At 39.7% G+C, this 25,428-nt stretch overlaps 3 protein-coding genes and 1 pseudogene across 17 annotated transcripts; 2 read left to right on the plus strand and 2 right to left on the minus strand.

Annotated features, from left to right (window-relative positions):
• Positions 1,406-5,140, plus strand: LOC109706310 (transcription factor bHLH130-like). Its single transcript, XM_020227084.1, has 6 exons — positions 1,406-2,719; positions 3,064-3,434; positions 3,652-3,798; positions 3,910-3,975; positions 4,583-4,651; positions 4,772-5,140. Exons 1-6 carry the CDS (start codon positions 2,071-2,073, stop codon positions 4,844-4,846), a joined length of 1,377 nt encoding a protein of 458 aa, XP_020082673.1. The 5' UTR covers positions 1,406-2,070; the 3' UTR covers positions 4,847-5,140.
• LOC109706498 (probable glucosamine 6-phosphate N-acetyltransferase 2) lies at positions 8,589-13,902 on the minus strand. Of its 11 annotated transcripts, none has more exons than XM_020227362.1 (4): positions 13,042-13,902; positions 9,739-9,797; positions 9,070-9,265; positions 8,589-8,944 (listed from the first exon to the last, which is right to left on the minus strand). In XM_020227362.1, the coding sequence occupies exon 1, from the start codon at positions 13,835-13,837 to the stop codon at positions 13,097-13,099; it is 741 nt and encodes a 246-aa protein (XP_020082951.1). In that variant the 5' UTR covers positions 13,838-13,902; the 3' UTR covers positions 8,589-8,944; positions 9,070-9,265; positions 9,739-9,797; positions 13,042-13,096. The 11 variants fall into 11 exon arrangements, with proteins under 11 accessions (XP_020082951.1, XP_020082945.1, XP_020082949.1 ...); XM_020227356.1 differs by lacking the exon at positions 9,739-9,797 and adding an exon at positions 9,991-10,084; XM_020227360.1 differs by lacking the exon at positions 9,070-9,265 and adding an exon at positions 9,991-10,084.
• Positions 14,745-20,198, minus strand: LOC109728262 (annotated as a pseudogene).
• On the plus strand, positions 20,061-24,392 carry LOC109726586. 5 transcript variants are annotated; one of them, XM_020256273.1, is made up of 7 exons: positions 20,061-20,580; positions 20,883-21,086; positions 21,174-21,308; positions 22,476-22,595; positions 22,678-22,764; positions 22,872-23,339; positions 24,006-24,392. In XM_020256273.1, exons 1-6 carry the CDS (start codon positions 20,197-20,199, stop codon positions 23,316-23,318), a joined length of 1,377 nt encoding a protein of 458 aa, XP_020111862.1. In that variant the 5' UTR covers positions 20,061-20,196; the 3' UTR covers positions 23,319-23,339; positions 24,006-24,392. The 5 variants fall into 5 exon arrangements, with proteins under 5 accessions (XP_020111862.1, XP_020111890.1, XP_020111871.1 ...); XM_020256301.1 differs by having other exon boundaries at positions 24,051-24,392; XM_020256282.1 differs by having other exon boundaries at positions 22,872-23,335; positions 24,051-24,392.

The raw sequence follows: 25,428 nt of genomic DNA on the forward strand, positions 1-25,428 counted from the left end.
TCTTCCAATCTAAATCACCACACATTTTTTTAATTAAAAATTAAAACAATTATCATTTATTGGTGAACTAACTAAATTGCTTCATACAATACTCTAATCTGTTTCGTTAATAAAGTATCTAACCCAAGCTCTAATTAATACATAATAAACAACACATAGCTTTTAAGTTCCAGCTGCTTAGACAAATAAAGCCCAAATTAATTTCTTATCTAATTAATCAAGCAAAGTTTGACTTAGATTATGCTTAAGGAAAGACAAAGAAAGATTGAGATTAATAGTACACAAGGACACCCTAGGTTCACATTGACCTTTGGGTGTGCGGGGCGTGGTAGGCCAATGTGGTTTGGTTTAGTTAGGATCACAACCGTCCAATAATCATCACACGAATCATGATATCCAAGTACAGCAGCTATTATAGACTCTCCCTATTAGCTAGAAATTACTTAAATATGTAATTGCTGAAATTAAAGAATAGAGTTGACGTTGTTTATATTGCAAACTTTACAATCAAGCGTACGTCATCACTTTTATTATTTAATTTAATATGTGGAGGGGGGGAATGGACGGTCGTGATCCAATGGGCTCGGTGCTTGGGACGGTAACTCATTGTATGCTGGGGACCACCCGATTTATCTATTATCTGTTTGTGGGCCCCATTCCACCTCAGACCACCTCCTCCCCGCTAACGTTATCCGCACTACAAAGTTACCCGGGTGATCTCCGGTGTAACCGCCGCATGCGACGCTGCACCATGTTGGGCCCACATGTCAGAGAAACGGAACGTGATATGCGAGCGTTGCAGGAAAAGGTACTAGGGACCGAATATTTAAGAGGAGATCTGACCGTCCGCGTCAAATCAAACGGTAAAGGGAGCCCTCGACAGCGTGACAAATCCAATGCCCATCGGGGTGCTTATGAACCAACCGTACCGGGTTCTGGATAACGTCAAACCTCGGTCCGAAGCCAAAAATAGTTACAAAAGCAGCGGCCAAAAATGGAAGCCTCGGTACGTTGCTGCGCTCGACAAAATTATACGACACGACGCGAAATAATTGAATGAAAAATGTCACGCGCACACTAAAATATATTGTACGTATAGTAAAAAAAATTTATTTATTAAAATAAATATGAGATTTATAATACCGTTTAATCTGATTCAGGTTCATCAGTATATAAGTGAATGGACCCCTAAAAAAGGAAAAAAATTGTGAGATGTCGACGCACGCTGTACAATTCAATTTAAAGAGGAGAAAATAGATGCCGTATAGGGGTATTTTCGTCAATTACTGGGTGCGTCTCCGCAGGCAAAATAAGCAGCGGTGGGGTGGCACGGGGAGAAGTATCAGGGAAGTAAAAGGGCATTTTGGGTAGTTCGGCGCTATAAATAGGCCGGGGTGGGGAGTAGTGTCGATTGCTCGGCTCTGGCTCTGCCGCATCTCAATTTCTTACTGGTCTCCTTTGCTTTCTCCATCCCTTATTTATTTATATTTATTTATTAATTAGTTCCCCTCAATTCCGTATTAAAAAAAGGGCCGGAAACCACTTCCTTGGTTTCGGTGCTTCGTGGAGAGGAAAAGAAGGGAAATAGAAAAGGAAGGTAGAGAGGAGAGGATCCGTTCGATGGCGAGTGGAGTAAGCAATTCGTGAATCTCCGATTATTTTGGTTATATTTTGGATTATTGTTTTTTTTATTTTGAGGTTTTCGATCGAATCGTGGGGGTTTGAGCTGGGGAAATCGCACGGATCGGGGATTGGATTTGGAGTACGGGGGAAGCATAGCGATCTCTCCTCGTTAATCCAGCTCCCAGGGTTTGGCCTTTTCGTGATGGCGAAGAGGCGGAAGCGTGGGGATTCAGCTGAATTGGAGCTGCTGCTTCTTCTCGACCTCTCTCTTTGATCTGCTTCGAACGGGCGCTCCATAAATCTCAGAGAGAATCCGATACGGAACCTGAATCTACCATTAAGGAAGAGCGTGAGCTCGAGATCGAGATTGAGATCGAGGGAGGGAGGGGGGAGAGAGAGAGAGAGAGAGAGAGAGAGAGAGAGAGGGCCGAAGAGATCAGTCTAGTGATGTACGGGTCGCCACAAGCGGCGAGGTCAAAGGATCTGAACCTTCCGGTATCCGCAGAGCCGGCCTTCGGACACCGGAAAGAGGAAAAGGAGCTCCTCCAGCGTCACCACCACCACCACCACCACCGGGATCATCAACAACATCAACACCATAATCCTCCTCCTCCTCCTCCTCCTCCTCATCATCAGCAGCAGCAGCAGCAGCAGCAGCAGATGAGCTCGGGATTGCTTCGCTACCGATCGGCGCCGACTGCGCTCCTGGGCGAAGTCGTCGACGACTTCCTACCCGTGCGCCCGTCGAGCCCCGAGACGGAGACGATGTTCGCCCGCTTCCTCGCCACCTCCGATCTCCGCGACGAGATCCGGGAGAAGCCGCCCTCCGCCGCCGCCCAGAGGAGCTCCACGTTCGCTTCAGCGATGGACGAAGCCGCGGCGTCGCAGCAGCAGCAGCAGCAGCAGCAGCAGCAGATGATGTACCACTCGCATCATCAGCCGATGCCGAGCCACGGATCAGTGGAGAGCCTGTATCGCACCGCGAGCTCCGCGGCGATAGACCTGGAGCCGATGAAGAGCGACGGCGCCACCAATAATCTCATCCGCCAGAGTAGCTCTCCCCCGGGCATCTTCTCCCATGTAAACGTAGATAATGGTACGATCTCCAATCTCTCACTCTCTCACTCTCTCTCTCTCTCTCTCTCTCTCTCTCTCTCTCTCTGTCGCTTCATCTACAGTTCCCATCTCATATACTGTTGCTTAGTTAATGGGCGTGCTTTAAATATCGTTACGGATGGGAAATTTCCGACTTATTAATTGGTATTCATGAGCAGAAACCGTTAGGCTTTTGATCCAATCAGGAAATTTTTGAGGGATTTCCTATTTTAGATAAGTCCACGAGGAAAAATCTCGTCTCGTGTTTGTTTAGATGCATGATGAAGGGAAGTTTCTGTTTCTGGGGACACATCCAAGGTGGAATAAATTCTCGCTGTCATGCAGGTTATTCCGTGATGAGGGGAATTGGCGGGTTCAGGAACGGGAACAACTCCCTGGGAGCGGTCAATGCCGCGAATACTAATAGTACCAGCAACAGAATGAAGGGCCAGATAAGCTTCTCGTCGAGGCAGGGGTCTCTCATGTCTCAGATCTCCGGGATGGGGAGCGAGGGCGGCGCTATTGGCGGAAGCAGCCCCGAGGACGGTGGCAACAGCGGGGGCACCGCAGCGGGCGGAGGCCGCTACATCCCGGGGTACCCTCTCGGCTCGTGGGACGACCCTCCCCTGCTCTCCGACCACTTCTCCGGCAGTTTAAAAAGAGGGAGAGAAGCTGAAGGGAAGATAATCTCCGGCCTCAACCAATCGGAGCATCAGGTACTGCTGCTGCTTTCGTATTAGATTAGATGAGATTGAACCACATGCCACATGGTATCAAAGTTAGTCCTAAGTTCCGTCGCTTCTTCCAACTTTAAACTAATCTCCTCCACAGACAAGACCGGGGATGTTATGACTACTGACATACCCCTATGATCTTTGAGTAACAGCTGTTCGGTCAAAACCCTCTCTTAAGGTAATAAACTTTTGGATGCAGAATGGTCTGATGCATCAATTTAGCCTGCCCAAGACTTCGTCGGAGATGGCTGCGATTGAAAAGTTCTTGCAGTTCCATGATGCTGTCCCGTGTAAGATCCGAGCCAAGCGAGGCTGTGCCACCCACCCACGAAGTATCGCCGAAAGGGTAATTGATTGGTTTCTTAATAGATGTTCTGTAAAATGTATTTGGGTTTGGTCGATCCTTTTAAAGCTTTGAGATTGATTAATTGCTATACTGTTGAATTTGATCTGCCAGGTAAGGAGAACTCGAATTAGCGAACGGATGCGGAAGTTGCAAGAGCTCGTCCCCAACATGGACAAGGTAGTAATTAACACTCTCCAGTAGGACAGTAGTTGCCCTCTTTTAAACCTGGCGGGTGAATTATACATGATGTCACTAAACAGAAGTTAGGCTTTAATCAATTCATCTGATTTGTTCTCTTAAGTGATCTCATCAAATCTCTTATTAGATTCTATGTGCGAGCGTTGGGTGGAAATTAAATTAGTTGTGTCCTTCTCAGTTACCTGGAACTAGTATCTGCTGTCTTAGTTAGCATGATATAGCATCTACCTGTCTTCTAAAGAAAAGTTTGCATTTAATTGGGTTGCAAAGGTGAAAAGGTAACTGCCGTATTTGGGCATGGCCCATCTTAACCAAAATCCAATTAGTCAGCGATGAGGGAGGTGCTGCTCGTAAACTAGTTTCTGGTGATTGTGATGACACGTTAGTTCTCATTGGTGAATGTACCGGCATTGAAATCGTTAGTACGCTTGAATCATAATTGTTATGTTTTAAACTTGCATTTACAGAGGTAAAGTTATTATAGAATTTGTTCATTAAATTCAACGAACCTGCTTAATTATAACAATTCCAGCTCTATCACAGTACCATCTTGTTTATCCTCTAATTTGGTGTCCGTTGTTAACAGCAAACCAACACCGCAGACATGTTAGATTTAGCCGTTGACTACATCAAAGATCTTCAGAAGCAGGTCAAGGTATACATCAATTAATCCCTATATATGAGCGCACACTAATCTCCCACAATTACAGTACCATATCTATTAAGATTATGATCTCGACTCTTTTTCTCTTTGTCGTGATCTTCTTGTTTGAAGACATTAACAGAGAACCGGGCAAGCTGTACCTGCTCTTCTAGCAAGCAAAAGCAGTACCAAAATCCAGCGGCGTGAGTTCGAATCGCCGTATATGCTACAGATAGTAGTAACATTTGATTGCTGGATGAGATCTTGGAAACAGGCCTTTTATAAGTTAGTGATGAGCTTTAACTTCACCAGTGGAGGGGGGCCCCATTGAAGCAGAGAAGAAATGTATAGTTTTGGTGGTACTTTGGGAAGTTAAACTATATACATTTATGTATACCTACCACCATGTTGTATGTATTTTTCCTTTTTTTTTGTTTCTAGTTATCAATTGAGCTCATCATCAGTCACCAACCACTCGCTGACAGCGCAACGTTTTTGGTATTTGTGTAAATGGCGTACGTGGAGGTCATTCACACCGGATGGCTTAAATGGTTGGAGGCATCCTAGTTTTCTCACCAGAAAAAATAGCTACTGGTAAATGCACTAATAGACCTCTTACGAATGACTTACAACTAACTCCATGAATACCATCCCCAGCATCCCCAAGCGTTCGAGCCATGTTCCTCTCAAACATCTTAGTTAAATACTGCTGATGGCTTAGTATTAGTTCTTATTATCATGCCGACATATGGTAACTCATTTTTTTTTTAAAAAAAATTTCTCGTGCTATTCAGCTGCTTTATCTGCAACACTTTGAGATGATCTTGCGGGGGCAAGCGAATTAAGAATCTCCCTCCCAAATTAAACTCAATTGGCTATAAACTCCCCAGGACTTGGGAGTAAGGTTTCTATTTTGATACCAAACTCAAAAACGAACTTCAATATGAAAGAGAGAGATAAAGCGAGCAATGATGGAGGGGCGGTAAAAGATGCGAGCAGCAGCATTCAACTCACTCACGGATCACCAACATCTCTTTCCGCCCCGGAAGGAAAAAAAAAAAAAGAAAAAAAAGAAAAAAGAAAAAAAAGAGAGAAAGTAAGAAGAGAAAAAGAAAAAGAAAATGCGGCCGCCTCACATATACTCCCCCCTTGGCGGGCCTGACGGCAACTATAGTGGCAAATTAAACAAACCCCCTCCCCTCTCCTCTTCAAAAGAAAAAAAGAAAAAAAGTCTAAAATATATCAGTTATATTACTAACATGATGTTTTCAACTAATAGAATTGTTCCATTAGATTTATCTGTTCCATCATAGTTAATAAAAGATATTTTTATTATACTTTTTTTTAAAAACATATGTATAATTGACTTCTTACTAATGATGTGGTGCAAATGTAACATATTAAACTCTCTCCTCTAAAAGAGGGATCCCCCCTCCTACACGGCTACACCCCAATGAACTTTTGAGTGGATGTCGCAATCACATGAGGGGCCACGTGCATCATTAACCGTCGGATGATTGGCTTTCGCCTTCATCCAACGGCTATTTACAGCGTGGGCCATTGTGCAAGGAGATAAGGCTCCTCCATCTCGTGCTAAACCGAAAGGGGGCCACGGAGGAGATAGCGACGCGTCGTTCATTCCCTCTTCATTTTACCCCTTCTTCGGGATTTTGTGGGATTTAACAACATCAAAACAAAAAAGGTTATGTATGCTTGTGGAGATTGAGAGAGATGCGGGATCTACATGTGAGATGATAAAGCGGTTTAGAGATCACACCATATATGTGTAAAGGGGGAAACATAGAGGAGAGAAAGGATAAAAAGTGAAAGGATACACATTTAGTGCAGTCACATTAAAAAGAAGATCTGCAGCCGTTGTGGAAGTGTTNATATATATATATATATATATATATATATATATATATATATATATAGTTCTGTAAAAACTTTCATCTGATCACATCATGTATATATATATATACACACACATGTATGTATGTTCATACTTCAGGATCGTTGGTTTAATTGCTTGGAGGGCAAGAAGAGGTAGATAGAAGTATTATTTAGGGCCATGAGAGATGGTGCCAACGAGTCATAACGGCTATCTCACCTCCACCCTTCTTTACCATGGTAAAATGTTCATAGCCACCCACCAATATTAATAAGACTTCTCGAAAAAGTCTCTTTGTAATGTTTTTACCGTAAAGCATAATAATTAACTGGTTAAAAAATTTGTATTATCATCAATATTTAACAAAATTACTATGCAATTACACGACTAGCTCGTGATATATCCTGCATAGAGTTGGTACATTCTACAGCTAACACAATTTTTCAAGAGCTACATCCCTTCACTGTTTTTTTAAACTTCAAATTTTATACAATTGAAATCTAGAACTACTATTTTGAATTACGAAGATACTGGGACTCCATGCGGTTACTGGTGAATAACGTTTCTTTTCTACAGAGCGGCAACCGACATTATTCTCCACAATAATTTAATTAGCAAATCATTGTAAAATCCAGGAAAAAAAACTGCGGCGCTTTAAAGATGGTGGCCAATTCACTAGAGTCGATCACGAGATCGGGGAAATGATTTTTTTTTAAAAAAATTTATTTTTATTTTTATTTTTCACACCGCACTCTGTTGGACTCGGTGCGCACTGTGGTCCTTCACGGGACCACAGGGTAGTGTTGGTCCGATTACACTCACACGCTAACAAACACCAAAAACCTACCGCTCCTGAATCTGGGTCTTGATAAAAATACATTTTTGAGCATGCTCCCCGAACGAGTGGAATAAATGGCTAGTCTCTTTTGTGCGCGGATATATAGTGATTTTTTATTTCTTTCTTTCTTTCCTTTTTTTTTTTTTTTTTTTCCGAGGTATGTAGTAATTTGTCTTATTTTTACCCTCGTAATTTTCTCGCAGGAGGAAAAGGCTATTTTCTCTCAACTACATTGGCGGGGGACCATGTCAAAATGTACCTTCTGATTTCATGTCAAAAAATTCATGTTGCTATAGCCAAAGCTCTGATTTGCAAACTATTTTACTACTGCATCTTGAAGTAGAGTAGCTCTTCCAACATTCATGCCAAAAATGGGCTTCAATATGAACCCAGCTATAGCTTCCAGTATATAGCTAGAATCAATTGCGGACTAGGGAGTAGGGAGTAGGGACCACAACGCTACATGGATGCATTTTTCACATATATATATATATATATATATATATATATATATATATATATATATATATATAATACTGCATAAACAGGAGCATTACACTGTCACTGGATTCCCATTAAAGTCGAGCCATTAAGAACAAAAAGGGCTGACGGTGGTCGGTGCGATGAGTACAGCACGTGATCTCATCCACTGATTAAGCCCGAGAAGACTAACTAAGGTCACAGTGTTTTTGCCTTGGAAACTAAAGCTTTTACTAATCAGAGTCGACTAAAACTTGGGATAAAATATGAGGGATATCTCCGAGGTTTCACAAAGTCAGAACATAGATGAGAACAATGCAGTGATCAACCAAATTCAAATTCGGCACAAGAGAGCTCATGAATTCAACTCATTGATTGGTTAGACCTCTAAGACTTATTGCTCGTGGCATTTCTACAGCCGAATCCTTAACAGATAGTATATCTGGCAGTCATGTTTTGAACAGAATGAACCGACACATATGGTATCAGAGATTTGGTTATTTTCTACCCGCAAAGTTTGACTTGTAGGTCTAAGTCTCACTTTCATTTCCTCAGATATGAAAGCAGAATTGTTGAGCACATTTAGATAATCATATCACTATAGAGCCAAATATGTCCTTGCAGAGAAACAGGGAAAAAAATATTAATTGTTGATCAAGACAAAAGGATAATGATAGCATCATGAATTTCCCGCACTAGGTGTGTAGCTTCCGCAATATGTAGTGTGTGAACAAAGAGTGTTAAAAGGATAATGATAGTATCATGAATTTCCCGCACTAGGCGTGTAGCTTCTCCCACAATATGTTGTGTCAAAACAGAGTGTTAAAAGGTAAGTGGCGAACAGCATTTTTATCTGATGAAAATCCGATAAAGAAAAACAAATAACTCATCCAGCCAAACCTACTCGTTTTAGTATGTAAGAAAAAGGAAAGGCATCAAGATTCCCAGCCTAAAAATGAGTCTCGTGTGTAATGAAGAACATCGAAATAAGTCTTACCAACCCGCTACTCTGTGCCGTCCACGCCAGCTTCAACTTTAACCCCCTTGCGCTCAGCAAAAAAAAAAAGGGACCAGTCACCCTATACTATCATACCACCTGCACAAAATGGAAAAAGAAAAGGTGAGAGATTGATTTCAGAGTGGTCCAAAGCTTGATTGTAAAACCTAGAAAATAGATCATTGATATTTAAAATGAGATAAATAGCACAAAGCATCCTCAACCTTTTAGTATAAGTTTCAGTTTGGTCCCCGGTCTTTCAATTGTTACAATCAGGCTTACCATTGTGTTTGTTGCAGGCATGCTCCTGCTGTTCGAGTCACAGAAATAGGACACAAATATCTATGCAATTGTCATCTGCCTACACGAGCAACTTCTCAACTCATTTGTCGATCATGCAGGTAATCCTTTGAATTTTAACTGACAACATGTAGTAAAAAAATATAAGATTGCAAAAAGGTCCAAAGGAAAGGTACCCAATTGTTATACATGAGAGTTTTGGGGGACCTAATTGGGACCGCACTAAAATGTTGGGGATCCTCCGTGCAATTTGGCCATAATATGTAGATACCTCTCAAAACCACCATAAAGCAACTCACGATTAAATAAAGTCAAGCCAATAAGTTGTTACAGTGCTTGAGTACTGCAGTGTCATGCTGCAAGATACTAGACAAGGTGCCTCATATTCAAGTTTAGAAATCTGAGAATTAATACGCCCAACTCAAGGGCTTTTACCAAATATACTCTAACTATCTATGTTGTATGCAAATTATGGTATTCAGCAAGTTGGCATCTGCTATAGTCTCGCCAAATAGCTAGAAGTCATTAACCAGTAATTAGCTTCTTAAGAAGATTGCGAATTAGTTTTCGGTAGTTGTCGGAGGGCTCTTTACCAAATAGATATTTATCACCAGTAAAAGGAAAGTCACTAAGAGGGCCGCCTCAATGGGAACTACAAAATAAGAGAAACCACTCAAATGTAACAGAATTAAAGCTTCAATAAGCATCCCATTTGACATATGCTGCAAAAAAAAAAAAGAAAAAGAAAAAAGAAGCATATAAAGCATATGGATGAGGCACTTTCATAATACAAAGGATAGAAATAGCATGATTTAGAAATATATCAAACATAGAAGGCAAGTCACCAATCTGTGATTGAAGTTCAGAATAATCATGAATCATCTTTCATCTTGCAGCTCCATCTGTAGCACAATGCAGCATGACACAGGATATATCTACCTGGGGTAGTGCATTATGAGGCATAGTTACAAAAGGCCATCTGGATGCTAATCTTGACATATTTAAAATTGTTCTGTACTAGGAACAACTTTCTCTGTACTGAAATGATATGATTAATAATGATCCATCAGAGTCGAAGAGATGCAAAGACATCATGCCACATTTTAACACTACATTAAAAAAAAAAATCTAAAGGTATAGCAGTAAATGAAAATCACCAAAATATTGAAAAACCAAATGGGATTACAAAGAATACTAAATGTAAAATCATTTGGTGTTAGATAACACTAAATCTTGATAAACATGAAATCTATCTGCCCACAACTATTACAGCCAATCAGTATAAAGATGAGGAAAACTTTCAGATCACAAATTTTATGAGAAATTGGAAGTAGAACCCCATGATCGCATTTCTCAAGAGATCCCTCTTCCTATGGAATGAACACCACCACCACCTTAGATGCCCAAGTTTAATAAACAACTTTGCAAACATGAATTAAGATGTTCACAATATTCTATAGAGATCAGTGTAGAAGATGAGAAACACATTCAGTCAAATAAGGTATGAGGATTTGTCAAAAAAATTTCCCTCCTCACATTTCTCAGACCCTCTCCTCTAGTTTGACACAATAACCAACCTCTTCATCAACACACGTGCATGTTCTAGAACATTCATAAGCACACATTATGTTTGTAGCTCAAGGAACCAGTACAGCAACAGCGGCGTTTTCAGTCGTTGAATTGTCCATGCAGGCATATGTTAGATCTGATATAAACATGTCTCGATGTCTACACGCAAAACCACTAAATTGCTAATGAGATCACGGCCAAGAGTTTCCACATTAGAACCAATTTGCTAGGGTTTGGTCATAACCTAACATGTGCCGTGATTCTTCGAGCAGCGATGCCTCCGATTAAGTATGTTTCCTTTACTCGTACTCCTATATTACGATTAACAAAGGAAATTAAATCTCAATTAATCCAAAAGCACTCTTATAGTGAAATTGGTCATATATTTATGAGACCGAAAATCCTAAAGTTCTAATACAATAAGGCAAAAGATAATAATAGAAAGTAAATAAGAATCCTAATACTAAGCAAAAACGTAATCCCAATACTAATTGTAACATGATTCAAGAAGAAAAAAGAAAAACATGAAGGAGAAGAAGGATGTGATATATTTATATCAGCATTGGTATTATATAATATAGCAGTTTATAAAACCCCACTCATGCTCAAAGTCCTCCCTTTCATCTCAGATTTATCCTCATGAAAGAAAAACTGATTAGACTTTGTTGCAAACCATATAGTATTTCAGTTCAGTTGCCGCTTTAATGTAGTTGTATATTGTTATATTAACCCTCACAGCTGGATTCCATGTCTATACACCTACGCAACTTGAGATGATGCATGGCAATAACACAGGGACACTATTTGACGAATTTTGCCCTTCTAATCTACAAGGTTGAAGATTGGAGGCCATAATTTCACATACTAATGCCACCCGGAATATTCCAGAATATCCTTATATATCAGCCGTCATCTCTATCGAAGATGACACCAAGGTGATTGAATTTGCAAGGCATGCTAAGATGCCAATATCTAGCAGCCTAATGCAAGCTGCAAAGAGCGGTATGCATGATAAAATAAAGATCTGAGAACTAGGGGAAAAAAATCTTATGTACTCTACCAAGAATAAATAAGTAAAAATTCCTGTGTACACGAGTAAATAGAAAAGAGGATGTTATAGCTTTTTAGCCTAAATGGTAGAAAGTGGTGCATATAACAATAGCTGATGAGAGATGAATTTAAGTTGTCGGTAAGGCTAGAAATAGATTTGAGGAAGAGATAACGGCTCAAATACATTACTACTATTCCAGATCTCAAGTTCATAGTTAATAACAAAATAATTAAATATGAAACGCCATACTTTACAACTATCTCATAGTTGTACAAGAGTGAAATTTGTACGAACATTCAAATTTTAACATAAATTCAAGATAGTAAGCCTAAAACCTCATGCCCAAAACAAAAAAAAAAAAGGAAAGTTGAAAGTCAACTTAAATTGCTATAAACCACGAACCATACTCACGTCTGATCTTTAGTCTTTATTGTGTAAGAAGTTATAGAATAGATAACAATAATACTTATAGTCCTGACAATGGTAGATAAGTAGTTATAGGATAAATAACACTTTTTGCACTAATTTTTGGCCCAAAGAACTCATCTTCAACCTCTTTGAAGATTTGGCTCATAAATCCTTAACCTAGGAAGTGCAACGAGTGTGTCTAGGACCTATGGTTTGCATTTCACAACATCGGGCAAAATCTCACAAAACCAGCCAAACTTGATCCAAGGTCTCCAAACAAGGATATTAGATCATTGCATTCACAGCTCCTGTAACGACACCAAGAAGATAGAGCAGGCTAGAAGATTGTGGTGTATGCCAAGCTCAGGGCAATAACGCTCAGCACAGCCCTGCGGCATGTGCCAGCCCCAAACAGGATGAGGGATTCTATCTCTAGGGTTGAAAGAAATCCCAAAAAGGTAATGTCTTTTGGGGACAATTAAGTGATCTCTGCGGCTAATTTGACCGGATGGAATTCATCATAGATTTGTAGAGAAGATAGTGCCAAAAGAATCTAGCCCGTAATTTATACATGATTGACCCGAACTTCCTATAGGATGATGAGTGCTAGGGATTTATAGTTTTCTTCCAATAACTCATAGAATAATCGAGGGGGAAAAAAGGAACCAGAAAAAGTACTAATGCCATCATCATCATAATCATCAGCATCATCATGTTCAAGGATTCAGGATTGATAAAACAAGTAAACAAATCAGAATGGACGGAGGGCAAACAAAATGTCAAAAACCGAGGCGATTCGAATCTAATCGACTCTTGGAGCAGCTCAAGAAATCGGAAGGAGGGTTAAAAGGGGCGCGCGCTAGCTTACCAAAAGAGGAATCTGAAGGAGAGGAAACCCTAGATCTAAGGGTGGGGGGGCGGCGTCAGAAGTAGAGCGCCATCTGGACGTCCTTCTCGACGAATCCGCACTCGACGTAGAAGGACCTGAGGTCGGGGTTGCAGCCGAGGATAACCTTGTAGCAGCCGATCGCCCTGGCGTGGTCGGCCAGGCGGCGGATCACGCGCTGGCCCAGCCTGCGGCCTCGCGCCGCCTTGTCGACCACCACGTCCTCGATGTGCCCGACCTTGCCGCAGCCGCGGATGAACTTCTTCTCCACGAAGACGCTCCCCGTGGCGACGATGCGCCCGGACCGGGGGTCCTCGGCGACGAGCACGAGGTGGTCGTCGCCGAGCGCGGCGAGGTCGGCGAACCGGGCGCCGAAGTCGGCCTCGGTGAGCTCGGGGCACGAGCTCAGCTGGCCGAGGAGCTCCACGAAGCCCTTGGCGTGGTCGCCCATCTCCAGGCGCCGGATCGGGACGGGGACCCCCTCCCCCTCCCCCTCCCCTCTCTCCTCCGCCCTCCTCGTCGCCATTTTCAAATCATCGCGCTGCGCACCTCCGCGTTCGTGATCGGGATCGGGATCAGGATCGAACGAAGGGGGAGGGGGAGGGGGACGCGCCGTGGCGTGTTTGGGGAACGCGGAGCGCGAGGCCCAGGGGGAGGCGCGGTGCGGTGGAGTGCGTTCCCGTTGGGGTCGGGGATGATTCCCTCTTTCTCTCTCTCTCTCTCTCTCTCTCTCCCTCCCTCTTGTGCTCAACTTCGTTATTGCGGCGTTTTTGCTCATGTACGGCCCAGCTCGACGCGGGCGAGATGGTGAGAGAGAGAGAGAGAGAGAGAGAGATACCCGGGGAAGGACCCGTTTATAACGGACCATACACGGCTGCGCACACGTGGCCGGATCTAATTGGCTGTTGCCTGTTGGACGTCGTATACGAGGTTAATTAAGGAAGGCTGGTGTGGCCGTCGTTTGCACGGAAAATTCTGTAGCAGTAATTATATTATTTATGTATAATTAATTTTACTAATGTAGATACCCGCGCGTTGCAGCGGGCACTTCTATAAAAGTAAATTAATATATATAACAATTAATCAAAATGATATTGTAATTAGCTTTCATTTGTTAGAATATACAAAAAAAATTGAAAAGTACTTACAATACATCAAATGATAGTGGAAAGCCCTACTCTATATTTCGTTAAATGGGTTTAAAGATATATTTATCATAGCAATGAGAGAATAATATAATCTACAAATACAAAGAGACTTAGAATTAACTTTCTAATTCCCATACATTAACTCTCTTTCACCGGTAAATTCTATAAATTTAATGCCACTTCTTCGAATGTTTATAGGGCTTTCATCAATTGCCTTATATCGTCATAAATCTTTCTCTCAGTGTATTATAGCTCTTAATGCATTGAAATCCAACAAAATAAAAAAAAGAACAAAATTAGAATAGATAAGAAATTTAGGTTTGAAATAATTTAAATTTTAAATAGAAAATGTAAATTGACTGAAACATCATAACATAGATCATGTACTCTAATACCCATAATTAGGGGGTTATGGACTGGATTGTTACAATATAAGAGCAGTAAATCTTTTTCTTTTTCTTTTTTTTTTGGTATTTAGGAGCAATAAAGCTCTTAAGCCTGATGAATATATATTAGATAAATCTAACAATCAGAATATTTCAGCACCACAAATAATTTGCCTCCCTCCTAAAGTTGATTGAAAAAAGAAGATACAACTAAATTTAATAAATGAAGAGAACAAATCTGGAAACATATGAATTAGATGTCATTATTATCTGCTTTGCATGTTGAATGAGGAATCAACATTCTAAGGATGGGAAGGAGTCGAAAAAGAGACATATTGCTGAACAATCATCAACTGCTATTCCCTTCCTTTTGCACTTCCATGCGCGAATCGCGCACTCCACCAGCCGTTTCGCCGACTTGCCTCTTTTCTTTGTCGATGAAACAATCTGCACAGCTTCTTGGTTCGAAATCACATCCCAAACCTGAGAAAAGAAAACAAAAAGGGTTAACATAAAGTAATATGGTACTCTGAATAACCAAATTAAGTAAAGCTTAAGCTGTTAGGTAGTAGTAGCATCTTAATCCTTCATACTGCATTTGAATTTAGTTAGAGGTTCTTCAGCTTTGATAGCATGTAAAATGACCAACAGGAAATCAGAAAACAACATATCTCACACCATATTATCAAAATACAGGAACAATATCCAACATGACAAATTATTCACTCACCTGGATCGCTTCTGTATCAACTGAAGGTGTAATTCCCAAGAAGCTTGCTATCTCAGCTAAGTCTGTTAAAATTAGGGGGGAAAAAATTCCACCAGCAAACCAATTACAAAAAAGTAAGCATCCATGTTTCCAAATTGCTATTTCTGAGAATCATCATGTCTACTAAGGAACTCTGCTTGCGAATGAAAAAGGGAACAAAAGCTTATGCTAGATTCTATTATTCTCCTCGTCACGATCCAAGCTATCCCCTTGCCAATTTTGTTGGGTGAACGGTGATCTATCCCCTAGAAGCCTACCAAAAACAAATCATTAGAGTTCTCTCCTACTCAAACAACTTAGAATTTTGAAAATGGGAATCAAAATATATATTAACAATTCTATAGAAAAGGTTTGGATAGGACGAATTACCTTAGAGTTTGGAGAAGAACTTGGTAGCTAAGGGCTTCAGAGAGTCACAGCATCCATTGAAGCCTCAAAAGCAAATTAAAATAAAATACTACTAAAATTTAAAATATTATTAGCTTAAAAATCCTAGATAGATTGCTACATTGTCAGGTCAGACCAAACTAAAATATCAGTTACTTCTGGATACTCAGAGAAAAACTGTAAGTACTTCAAAAATGCACAGATACAAAATAGACAAAAAAAAGTTATGTCTGAATTGAAAAAATTTTCTACGGTATATCTGAAGTCATGACCTAATAATATATTTTACTTGAGAGAGATGACTTATATGTTTTGGTATGTTCAGGAGTAACTATCACTTTTGAAACTATCGAATGTGTTGTACAATCTAGAAACAATTATTCACCTACACTTCAAATATCATTACAGAAGACAATAAGCATGAAACTTCATAAAATTGATCAAGCAAGTGGCCTTACATCAAGAGGAACTACAAATGTTCTTTTTTAACTTTTTCAAGTCTCTAAGGAAAAATCACTATGGTAAAAATTTGCAGTAATTAAAAATTAAGTGCTGACTGGATGAATTCTACCATAAATAATTGTTTAGTCAGCCGCATTTGTGAAATAAAATAAATACTAAGTCAGATTCAAAGAGTACAAAGGCAGCAGACAGCCTAGCGTTCTGACAAAGTTGTGACGGTCCGCATTTACGTCAGCTTCGTATATGATCCAAGCAAATTCTAATAAAAAGAGAGATAACACATCACCCCTCAATCACAGATAAACTAATTCGCTTCTCCACCATCACCGCTATCTCTATCATCGGCGGTTACCTCTCAGGTCCCTCCCCCTTTCGCATCCACATTAGGGTTAGGGTTACGGTTTCTAATTGGGTTTTGGATTGGGGGTTGCCGCAGGGATCAAGCAAAGCATCTGAGGGCCGTCCATGGTGAGTGGGGTATTGATAGGGATCATGGGCGGGTTCATGTACGCGTACCAGAACCCGGTGGGTCGGCTCATGGGCTTCTTCTCCAACGATGCCGAGGTCACCCGCTACCGGAAGAAGTATAGCGCCCCGTCGCCGCCGCCGCCGCCAACGCCTATAATTTTCTCAATTTCCTCGCGCTCTTTCGATTCGGCTTGAATAAAATGTGAACTCGGCTTCTTAGATCTGGTTCATAAACCCATTCATGAATTCATCCATTATCTAAAACATAAAGATAAGAAATAGATTCATCTAAAAAGATCTGAAGGGGAAAGAAACACCCTAAAAAAGTCACGATAACCATAGTTCAAAACAGGAATCATATATACTCGTATTTGCAATAGCATAAGCACCCTTTTGACCAAGGAATTTAGAGAATTCGTAGAGCAACTTTATTCCAAAGTAACTTCTCCATTTTGCATCATTAATTTTCCTCAATCCACTAACTTCCTCTAAGCTGATTCCTATCTTGTAAAGATAGATTCTTTATATTTATAGCTATCGAACCAATTATAATTCCTACTTAATACTACGTAACGTCTAGGATTTTGCAGCTCAAGCCCCGGGGATAAGAGAGCAACAAAACCAAATTTCAATTCAACAAATTACTCGACGAAAGTAAATTACCCTATCGTTTGCTATCATCTCCAACAATTCAATAGGACTACCAAAATAACTCTATTATTGGCAAATTTTCTTAAAAAATAGGGCAAAAATTGGAAGAACAAAAGATCGATTGAAATAATATGATGAATCCAAGAGGTGAATACAAACCCTAGCGTGGATGAACTCCTCAATGCGCCCGTTCGGGAATCGGGCCAGGACGCGCGGGCCCTGGCCGTGGCGGGAGATGCACTCGAAGGTGCACACCTCGTCGGCGAGATCGAAGAAGAGATCCGTCCCGTCGCCATAGATCCGGAGCAGCACCTTCTTCTTCCTCACCTCCTCCTCCTCCTCTTCCTCCTCCTCCTTCGCCGTCCCTGTCTCCTCCTCCGCTACCGCACCTGGTAAACCTCGTTCGTCATCGCCCCCTTCATCGGAATCACCTCGAGCGCCCACCGCCCCTCCTTCGCCGCCGCCGCCGCCGCCACGGCCCCTCCGGCGAACCACCGCGCAGTGAGTCCCTGCAGGAGGCGCTGATGGTGTTCTTGCCTCGGAGGATTTCGTCGAAGGAGGTCGGAGTTCTAGTGGAGGATGGAGCCATTGTTGCGTGCGGCAAGGTGAGGAAAGGGAGTGGAGGGAAGAGAGGGGAGGGGAGAGGAGCGCGGAGGAGAGGGAACGGCGCAAAAAGGAGGAGAGAAGAAACTCTGTAACGGAAGGAGGAGAAGGAACGACGCGGAGGGGACGGAAGAGGAAACGGTTCAAAACCCAATTACTGCCCCATGGAAAAAAAAAAATGGTTCGGGTGGAAAAAAAAACGGTTCGGTTTAAAAGAAGACCAAGTGAGGGTGAAGGAATTTTTGCCACGTGGCAAGATTATTGGGGATTCATATTAGTTTATAGATACATATATATATTTTTTAAAAAATAATAAATAATATTTTTAAAAATTATAGTGAAATTGATGGTCTATAAAAAAAAAAAATTGAATAGTTAGAGAGACTTCTATGTGATTGTGGCATTCTAGACCTTTTTTTTTATATATGCATGCTACTCATTAGTCCTTCGGTCAACGTTAATTTTTTTAGATAGACCCCTCTCATTTTTTTTTTTATGACTGAAAACAAATAAATAAAGCATTTTAATTTGACGGATTGAATTCTTCCTGAACACATTAATTTTAAGCAATAAATAAAGCACAACTGCCCAGCAATTAGTAGCCTGAATAATATAAATTTAGATTTCATTGAATCTTATAGGAAGAGAAAGCAGAGAAAATGCTTCATCACCGCAATTTACTATTATAGCTGACACTGTTAAAACCAAAATTTAAACTACGGCAGTTCTCTCCTTTAAAATAATAATAATAATATACACTGAGGCTCTCTATTTCTTAATCTTCAGACACATGAGCTCTTTGAACAAAAAAGATACAAAAGAAAAAACCCACACACATGGCATAGATGGTTTCTTATTTTGTTTTTGATAGTAAAATATCTCAACCAACAGTTAACTTCATTAGATATGAGCCACACTGTTGTTAGTATTTTGAAATTAAAATTTATAAGTTTTTGATATTATTTATTTAATAAAAAAATAGTTTAAAATTAACACAACGAGGAATTAATTATAATAAAGATAGAACATATCCCCCACAATTTTGATTTTATAAATATAAAATATAGCATTAGGGGGGAAACAAGTAAATAGTTGTAGTATACAAGTACCTGGATGAAATTTTGTATAACTAGAATTGATTCAGCAATTCTGTCCCTGTTTATTTGGTTGAATCAGGAATGCAAAGAGTATGGGAGAGTGTTTACTATGAATTTGCAATCTGATCTAATATTAAGTATTGTAAATTCAGTTTTCACTCTAGCATTGATTAACTATTGAAATTTTGCAACAAAAACGTCTAGCAAGATTTTATTATAAAAACATCTTTGCGGTAAAAACTGACGCAAGCATAGAATGGAAAAAACCGAATAAAAAATATGAATAAAATAAAATTTATTAACCACAAAAAGGATCATACATAATTTTTTTTCCTATAAAGTTTTTTTTTTTTTTTTATTAAACAGGGAGCACCTTGAGGTAGTACAACATACATAGGTAGTAGAGCATGGGAGGTGCGGGTACACCTTCATTGCTCACTGTCCCTTATAAAGTAATTTTAATCCGAACTCTCTTTCTGAATATCTCTCCCCCTCTCTACTTCTCTCCATCTTTTTCGTAAGGAACATTTTCATCGTAAACATTCTAATATAAATAAACTTTTAATCTAATTTAAATTTTAATTGATTTATCTTCAATAAATTTAAATAATTATTACAATCTAATTAATTTAGCTATAAATCTAATCAAAGTCCTAGAAATATCATCATTATTTAGCATTTATAGAGTGAATAAGGAAAAGCTTTATCAAATTTTATGGACAGTTTGACATTTTTAAAATATAAATTATAAAAAAAATCAGAATCAGATTTTAAAAATAAAATTGCTGAACGATTTATTGAACCAAAAAATACTTTTTAGATAGATTCAAAATTATTTTTCAAAAGTTCAGTCAAAACACCCACATAATATGCATTAGCGTAGCCGTTTATACGTAACGCTGATTCGAACGGTGTTAAAAGGAAATCTGGCGCATTTTAAATTCGTTACAGCAACGGCTAGTGTATATGTATATCATCTCATAAGTTGCCGATTCGATCACCGTCCACGTGGCACAATCTCGTTCGCCAATGTCCCTCTCTCCGCCCCAAAATTTGAACGCTCCGGACTCCCAAAATCACGCGCTCAAAGAACCCCCGCTCCTCCGTCTCCGCCGTACGCGTCGCCTCCGCCCCTTTCTTCCTACATCTCTTTCTCTTTCTCCGCCATGGACGCCGACGAAGACGCCCTAGGGCTTGGCTCTAGCTCGGCTCCCTCGGCGCCGGGGCGCGTCTCTCTCCCCCCTTTCTCCCCCAACCTCCCTTTTCCCTCTCCGCGCCGCCTCTCCAGCCGCTTCAGCCAGCCGAGCCGACCCGCACCCCCGGCGCGGAGGAATCCGGCTTGGGTCTCGCTCCAGGGGCGCCTCGTCGGAGCGGAGGAAGCCACCTCGGCTCGATTCGCCGCGCCGGGGTTGAGCCGCCACGAAGCCGCTGCGTGGGAGCTTTTTAGCCCTCTCCACCGAGTCCTCATTGTCGCGGTCGTGGCCACTGCCACGTGGCGGTCGGAGAGATCTCGGAAGGTCGCCCAGCTGCAGAGATCGATCGACCTCAGGGTGCGTAATCAACGCCCAAACCCTTGTTGTTCTCGTTGCGGTTAAAAGTTTCGAATTCTAAACGTGCTTTACTTATTTAGGGTTCTTTAAAGAAATTTTATTCTGTGCATTCAAGATTTAAAATTTCCAAAGATATCAAATTTGAGAGGTGGACTCTTGAATGAGGGTTTGGTGCATTACATAGAGGGTTCTTGATATTACCAAGGGCATCTAACGTTTTAAATATGCCCAAACATCTCATTAGATTAAGTGGTTTTCGAAATTCCTTAAACTAATGGGTTTAAGATGACTTGGCGATGCAGGATGAGGTGTTGCTTAGCATGCAGCAGAAGCTTGACGACTTGTGTGAGGAAATGAACTCTTTGCAGGATCAATCCGTTAAATGTAACAGCAAATCTGTTCGATTAATTGTCGATACGAAACTAGAAGAGGAAGGAGATAAGTTTTCCAGTTTCATGCCAAAGTTGAACCGCGAGAGCGGCATTACTCCTCTTAGTATGCTAAAGGTCGGAAATGCCTACAAGTTTCTGCATCCTCTCTATGTGCAAATTATCTGGCGGTATATCTAACTCTGACCTTTCTCTTGTGTATAGGATGTGAATGGGACGGAATCTCTAAAAGACGAGAAATTTGAGATCGTTGCGACAAATTTGGTGGAGCAAGAGGAGCGCCGAATGTCTGATTTGTCTGACTTCTGTTGGAGTGTCACATCTTCGGTAGACAACCAGGTAAGAAGAAACAGCAAGTTTGTACTCATTGGCTTGAGATTTTGCAATTTTGGGATTATAGCTTTAGATCATTCTAAAGGTGGTGAGAATAAATGACATTTTGGTTTTGTTAGAAATGATGCCACAAGTGATTGATTGGTCATATTAAATCGTCGAATTCTTTAGCTTTTCATATGTAAGATGTCGTAAGTAGGGGTGTCAACGAGCCGAACATGAGCGAGCTGAGGCCTGCTCGTGTATTAATGGTGAACACGAGCCAAAATACGAGCTGACTCATGAACAATAAATTAAAAGAATTATGAAAGATACGTATAAAAAATAAATTTATGAGATCTTACCCATTTGACTTTGATCTAATAGTTGAAAATTTATATATAAATGACTTTTTTTATAATTGAGTTGGATTTTATATTTAGGTTAAGCTAAAAACTAATTTTATCAAATTATATATATATATATATATATATATAAATATATAATATGTATTTGAATTGTTATCGAGCAGAACATGAGCAAGCTGACCTCAGCTCGTTTACTAAACGAGCTGAAAAATTTAGCTCGTGTTCAGCTTGTTTATTAAATGAGCAATTCGATCTCGAGCTCATTTTGAGCCGAACACGAGCTAGCTCGCGAACAACGAGCTGGATTGCCACCCCTAGTCATAGGACAATGACTTCGGCTTTCAAGGTTTATTTGTTTCTGTAGGATCTAAGCGCATATAATGCCCTTTTCAACTTTTTTCAACTTGGCGGTGTTCAGTATAGATAATCTTCTCCATAAGATGCTGGATTAGAATTTGAAATTTGATTTAAATTCATCATCCAATATTGTATAGCTGTTGAGCCTCCATGGTTGGATTGATTACCAAGCTATTCTCTATTCTAAAAAGAAAAGAAATTTTGGGCAAATCTATATAGGTCGCCGTGATTTACAATTTTGATCAGACAAGAATCATAACTGCCTCTATTTATTGTATAGTAGTTGAGCCTCCATTTATTCTATAGCAATCTACTAGAAATGAGGGGTGTGCATAAAGTCCCATGGTGCTTTTAATTTCTTTTGCCTTCAATATTAAACTACGAAAATTGCAAGGAAATTCATATCTATTTGAATCCAGCCAAGTATTAATTTTCTCTAATTAATTGTGTAACTTTAAATTTATTGCAGTTAAACTCCTTGGCAGTAGACCAAGAATTTTACAATCTTCGCAAGGAGTGCGAGGAGAAGGATGCGACCATAAAGGAACTCTCTGCTGCTGCTCAGGTGTCCAGTATTGCCGCCTCTAAGGTGCTGTATTTTATTATATTCTTATTTCAGAAAATCCTAAATTCCTAACCTTTATATTAATATTACCTGATTCTACGAATAGAGAATAGCAGAATTACAGGAGATTGTAAAAAGGAAAAACATGATAATCTCCAAATTGAAGAAGGACATGATGTTTCTAGAGCAGAAGGTAAATATTACTTAATTCTAAAGGTTTTGAGACCTTGCGGGTTTGTATTTATCTTTTCTTGTAGTCTTGTCACTTTCTTGCTGAAACTATTGAGGTTACTCATGTAGGTTGTTGTGTTAACAAGGATGAAAAGAGCTTCTTCAGTAGCTTCAAAATCAAACAATACTCCGCTTCCGGTAATGGCAAGCAATATTCTGTACGATATGAGTAGTACTAGTCCTTCCTCTTCAGACTCCGAGTCTCCTAAAGCTCCAATGGAACGTATTACTGAAGCATCAGTTGATTATAATACTCCTAAACAAGAAGTTTATGCTGCAATAGGAAGTCAGAGGCAACCAATAGGAAAAACTCTTGTTTCATCATGCAAATCTTCTGATAGGAACCTAAAGCAGCGATCTGTTAGTCCTCTTCAAGAGAACCAGTTGATTGAAAAAGCTGAAACAACACCATTGATGAGGCAGAGGAAGTCAGCTTCTTCTGGTGGAGATTACAAGAGAACCAAGAGGAGCATTCAACAGGAAGCAAAGAGCACAGCTCAGAGGCGATGGGTTTAGGTAGTTTTAACTGGGCAGTGGGTACTTCTCCTTTAGTTGGTTATTTCTGTCGACTTTCTTATGCATGTATTTTTAGTTCTTTTACTCATATAAGACCATGTGATACCTCTTTCTAACTGTCTCATAGAATTTAAGCAAGTATACCTTCAAATCACATTCACAGATAAAAAACACTCTACTTGTTGCTGTTTTTGCGTTTAGGAGATTCATGACACATTATGTTCCTTGACTTTGTCTGCCCGCTATCTTATTTGTAGTCTACTAGTCTACTTAAATTTCCAGTGCTAGTCTGGTAGTTTGATAGGTCCAAACTATATCAGCAAAATTACCAGATCTTGCTATGTATTTCTTTGGCTCATACTGAAGGAATTCATCCGCCATGATAATACGTACTCATATGTTATGCCTAGTTCTTTCATTTAATTCAAGTTGAACTCTAGGAAAATGCTGTTTGCCTAGCTTAAAATTGCATAGTACTATTTTTACTGTTTACTATTATCCAAACGCTTTAGTAGACTTATTCACATTCATTTGTTAGATGATCATCCTCGATAAACATCATGTTTGTAAAGAAAGACAATTACGAATACTCTTTTTCTTCTTCCTTTACTAGAAGATGCTATCCTTCTTTCTTTTACATTATTTGATTATTAGTCTTTGTTTCTTTTCACTATCTACCTACTCCAGATACAAGATGATCACTGGTAATCAACATTTTGGCTATTTCTTCAGGAAAATTAGCTGAAAGAGTGGACTTCTAATATGGAAATTAGTTGCTTGCATTGCAATTTTGATCTCTGCCTGAAGATTATGATACAGAGTAACATTTTGTGGTGCATTTTACGTTGCTTTCAGTGACAGGTATTCATCTATGTATCAAAAGTAAAGAATGGCTAAGAGGTATTTTGGACAAGTTTTTTAGAGAAAGCAACCAATTATAGTAATTTATGCGCTTCTGTTTATACAATCACTTTTCACTGGATATTTCCTAAGAATGTAGTATCTTTGTTGGAAGCTCAATCCTAACAGAGAGTGCAGAAAATTGTGAAACATAGTGATACTAAGTTAATGATTTGCTGTTCTGTTTTATCATTTTTGAAATGATTATTCTCTCAAGATACATCTTGTTTTTGTAATGACGCCTCAGTAAGGTGGCAAGTTTCAAAATATTCGTCTTTGATATTCATATTCTTATTTCATCAACTATATATTTAACAAATTATATCTAGACCTTACAAGAATTATCATTACTGTATCTTCACTCTTAGTAATGGTTAATTTAGTTACTACTCATACTCATGTTGATTGGCTGGCCAGAGTTGTATAGCCTGAAATGTTTGTCTTAAGATGCTCATAATAACAAGTTTAGTTTCCTGTACATAAAGCCAACTCTATTTTACTCTTATGCTGATTAATGATGTTTTAAGAATGTATTCTTTTTTCACCCTTGAAGATATTTGCTTTCTATGGCCAAATGGATGAATTTTCTATGAACTGATTGATTATTCTATTTCTTCATCGTGTGCTTAATCTTGCGTCTGACGCCTAGGACCATTAATTTTCTCCATAAAACTGGAAAGTAGCTCTATTCTCAGGCATAGTTTTGGAGCTGAAGCGGACTTTTTTCTTTTTTTTTGCCTGCTTAGTGCATTGAAACTTTACATGTTTATTAGTTCTTACAAAGTAATTTTGACTTTTTTTTAAGTTGATGTGGTGCACGAAACACTGGGTAGCTGCATGATGATATTCTTTTGCACCTGTGAGTAACATCTTGACAACTGGGGATAGGTTCTGAATTCGGAGGTCCCTTTGATCAAGTGGCATTACCCTTAATTATATTTTTAGTATTATTTCACAGTTGCACTAAATAAGTAGATAGCTGTAGCAATTGTATAAAGAAGTCATTTAGCTGCTTAGATGCTCCCTTGTCAGCTACTCAGCTGTTTGCAGGTGTTCTTTTCTTTTCCTTTTTTTTTTTTGGTTCCAAAAGTTTCTGACTTTTGTTCTTTCATCGAGAAACTTTCCTTTGTATTGTATTACTACCACATCTCTTTTAGAATTATGGCTAGCAACATGAAAGGTGTGTTGACTAATCACCTGTTGCAGCATT

Source organism: Ananas comosus, linkage group 2 (genome assembly GCF_001540865.1).
Source record: "Ananas comosus cultivar F153 linkage group 2, ASM154086v1, whole genome shotgun sequence".
Classification (NCBI taxonomy): Eukaryota; Viridiplantae; Streptophyta; class Magnoliopsida; order Poales; family Bromeliaceae; genus Ananas; species Ananas comosus.

Coding starts and splice junctions, on each gene's coding strand:
- LOC109706310 (XM_020227084.1), top strand. CDS start 2,071: ATGTACGGGTCGCCACAAGCGGCGAGGTCAAAGGATCTGAACCTTCCG. Junction 2,720..3,063: donor CCATGTAAACGTAGATAATG/GTACGATCTCCA, acceptor GCTGTCATGCAG/GTTATTCCGTGATGAGGGGA. Junction 3,976..4,582: donor TCGTCCCCAACATGGACAAG/GTAGTAATTAAC, acceptor CGTTGTTAACAG/CAAACCAACACCGCAGACAT.
- LOC109706498 (XM_020227361.1), bottom strand. CDS start 13,837: ATGAGCAAAAACGCCGCAATAACGAAGTTGAGCACAAGAGGGAGGGAG.
- LOC109726586 (XM_020256273.1), top strand. CDS start 20,197: ATGGACGCCGACGAAGACGCCCTAGGGCTTGGCTCTAGCTCGGCTCCC. Junction 21,309..22,475: donor CATCTTCGGTAGACAACCAG/GTAAGAAGAAAC, acceptor AATTTATTGCAG/TTAAACTCCTTGGCAGTAGA. Junction 22,596..22,677: donor CCAGTATTGCCGCCTCTAAG/GTGCTGTATTTT, acceptor TTCTACGAATAG/AGAATAGCAGAATTACAGGA.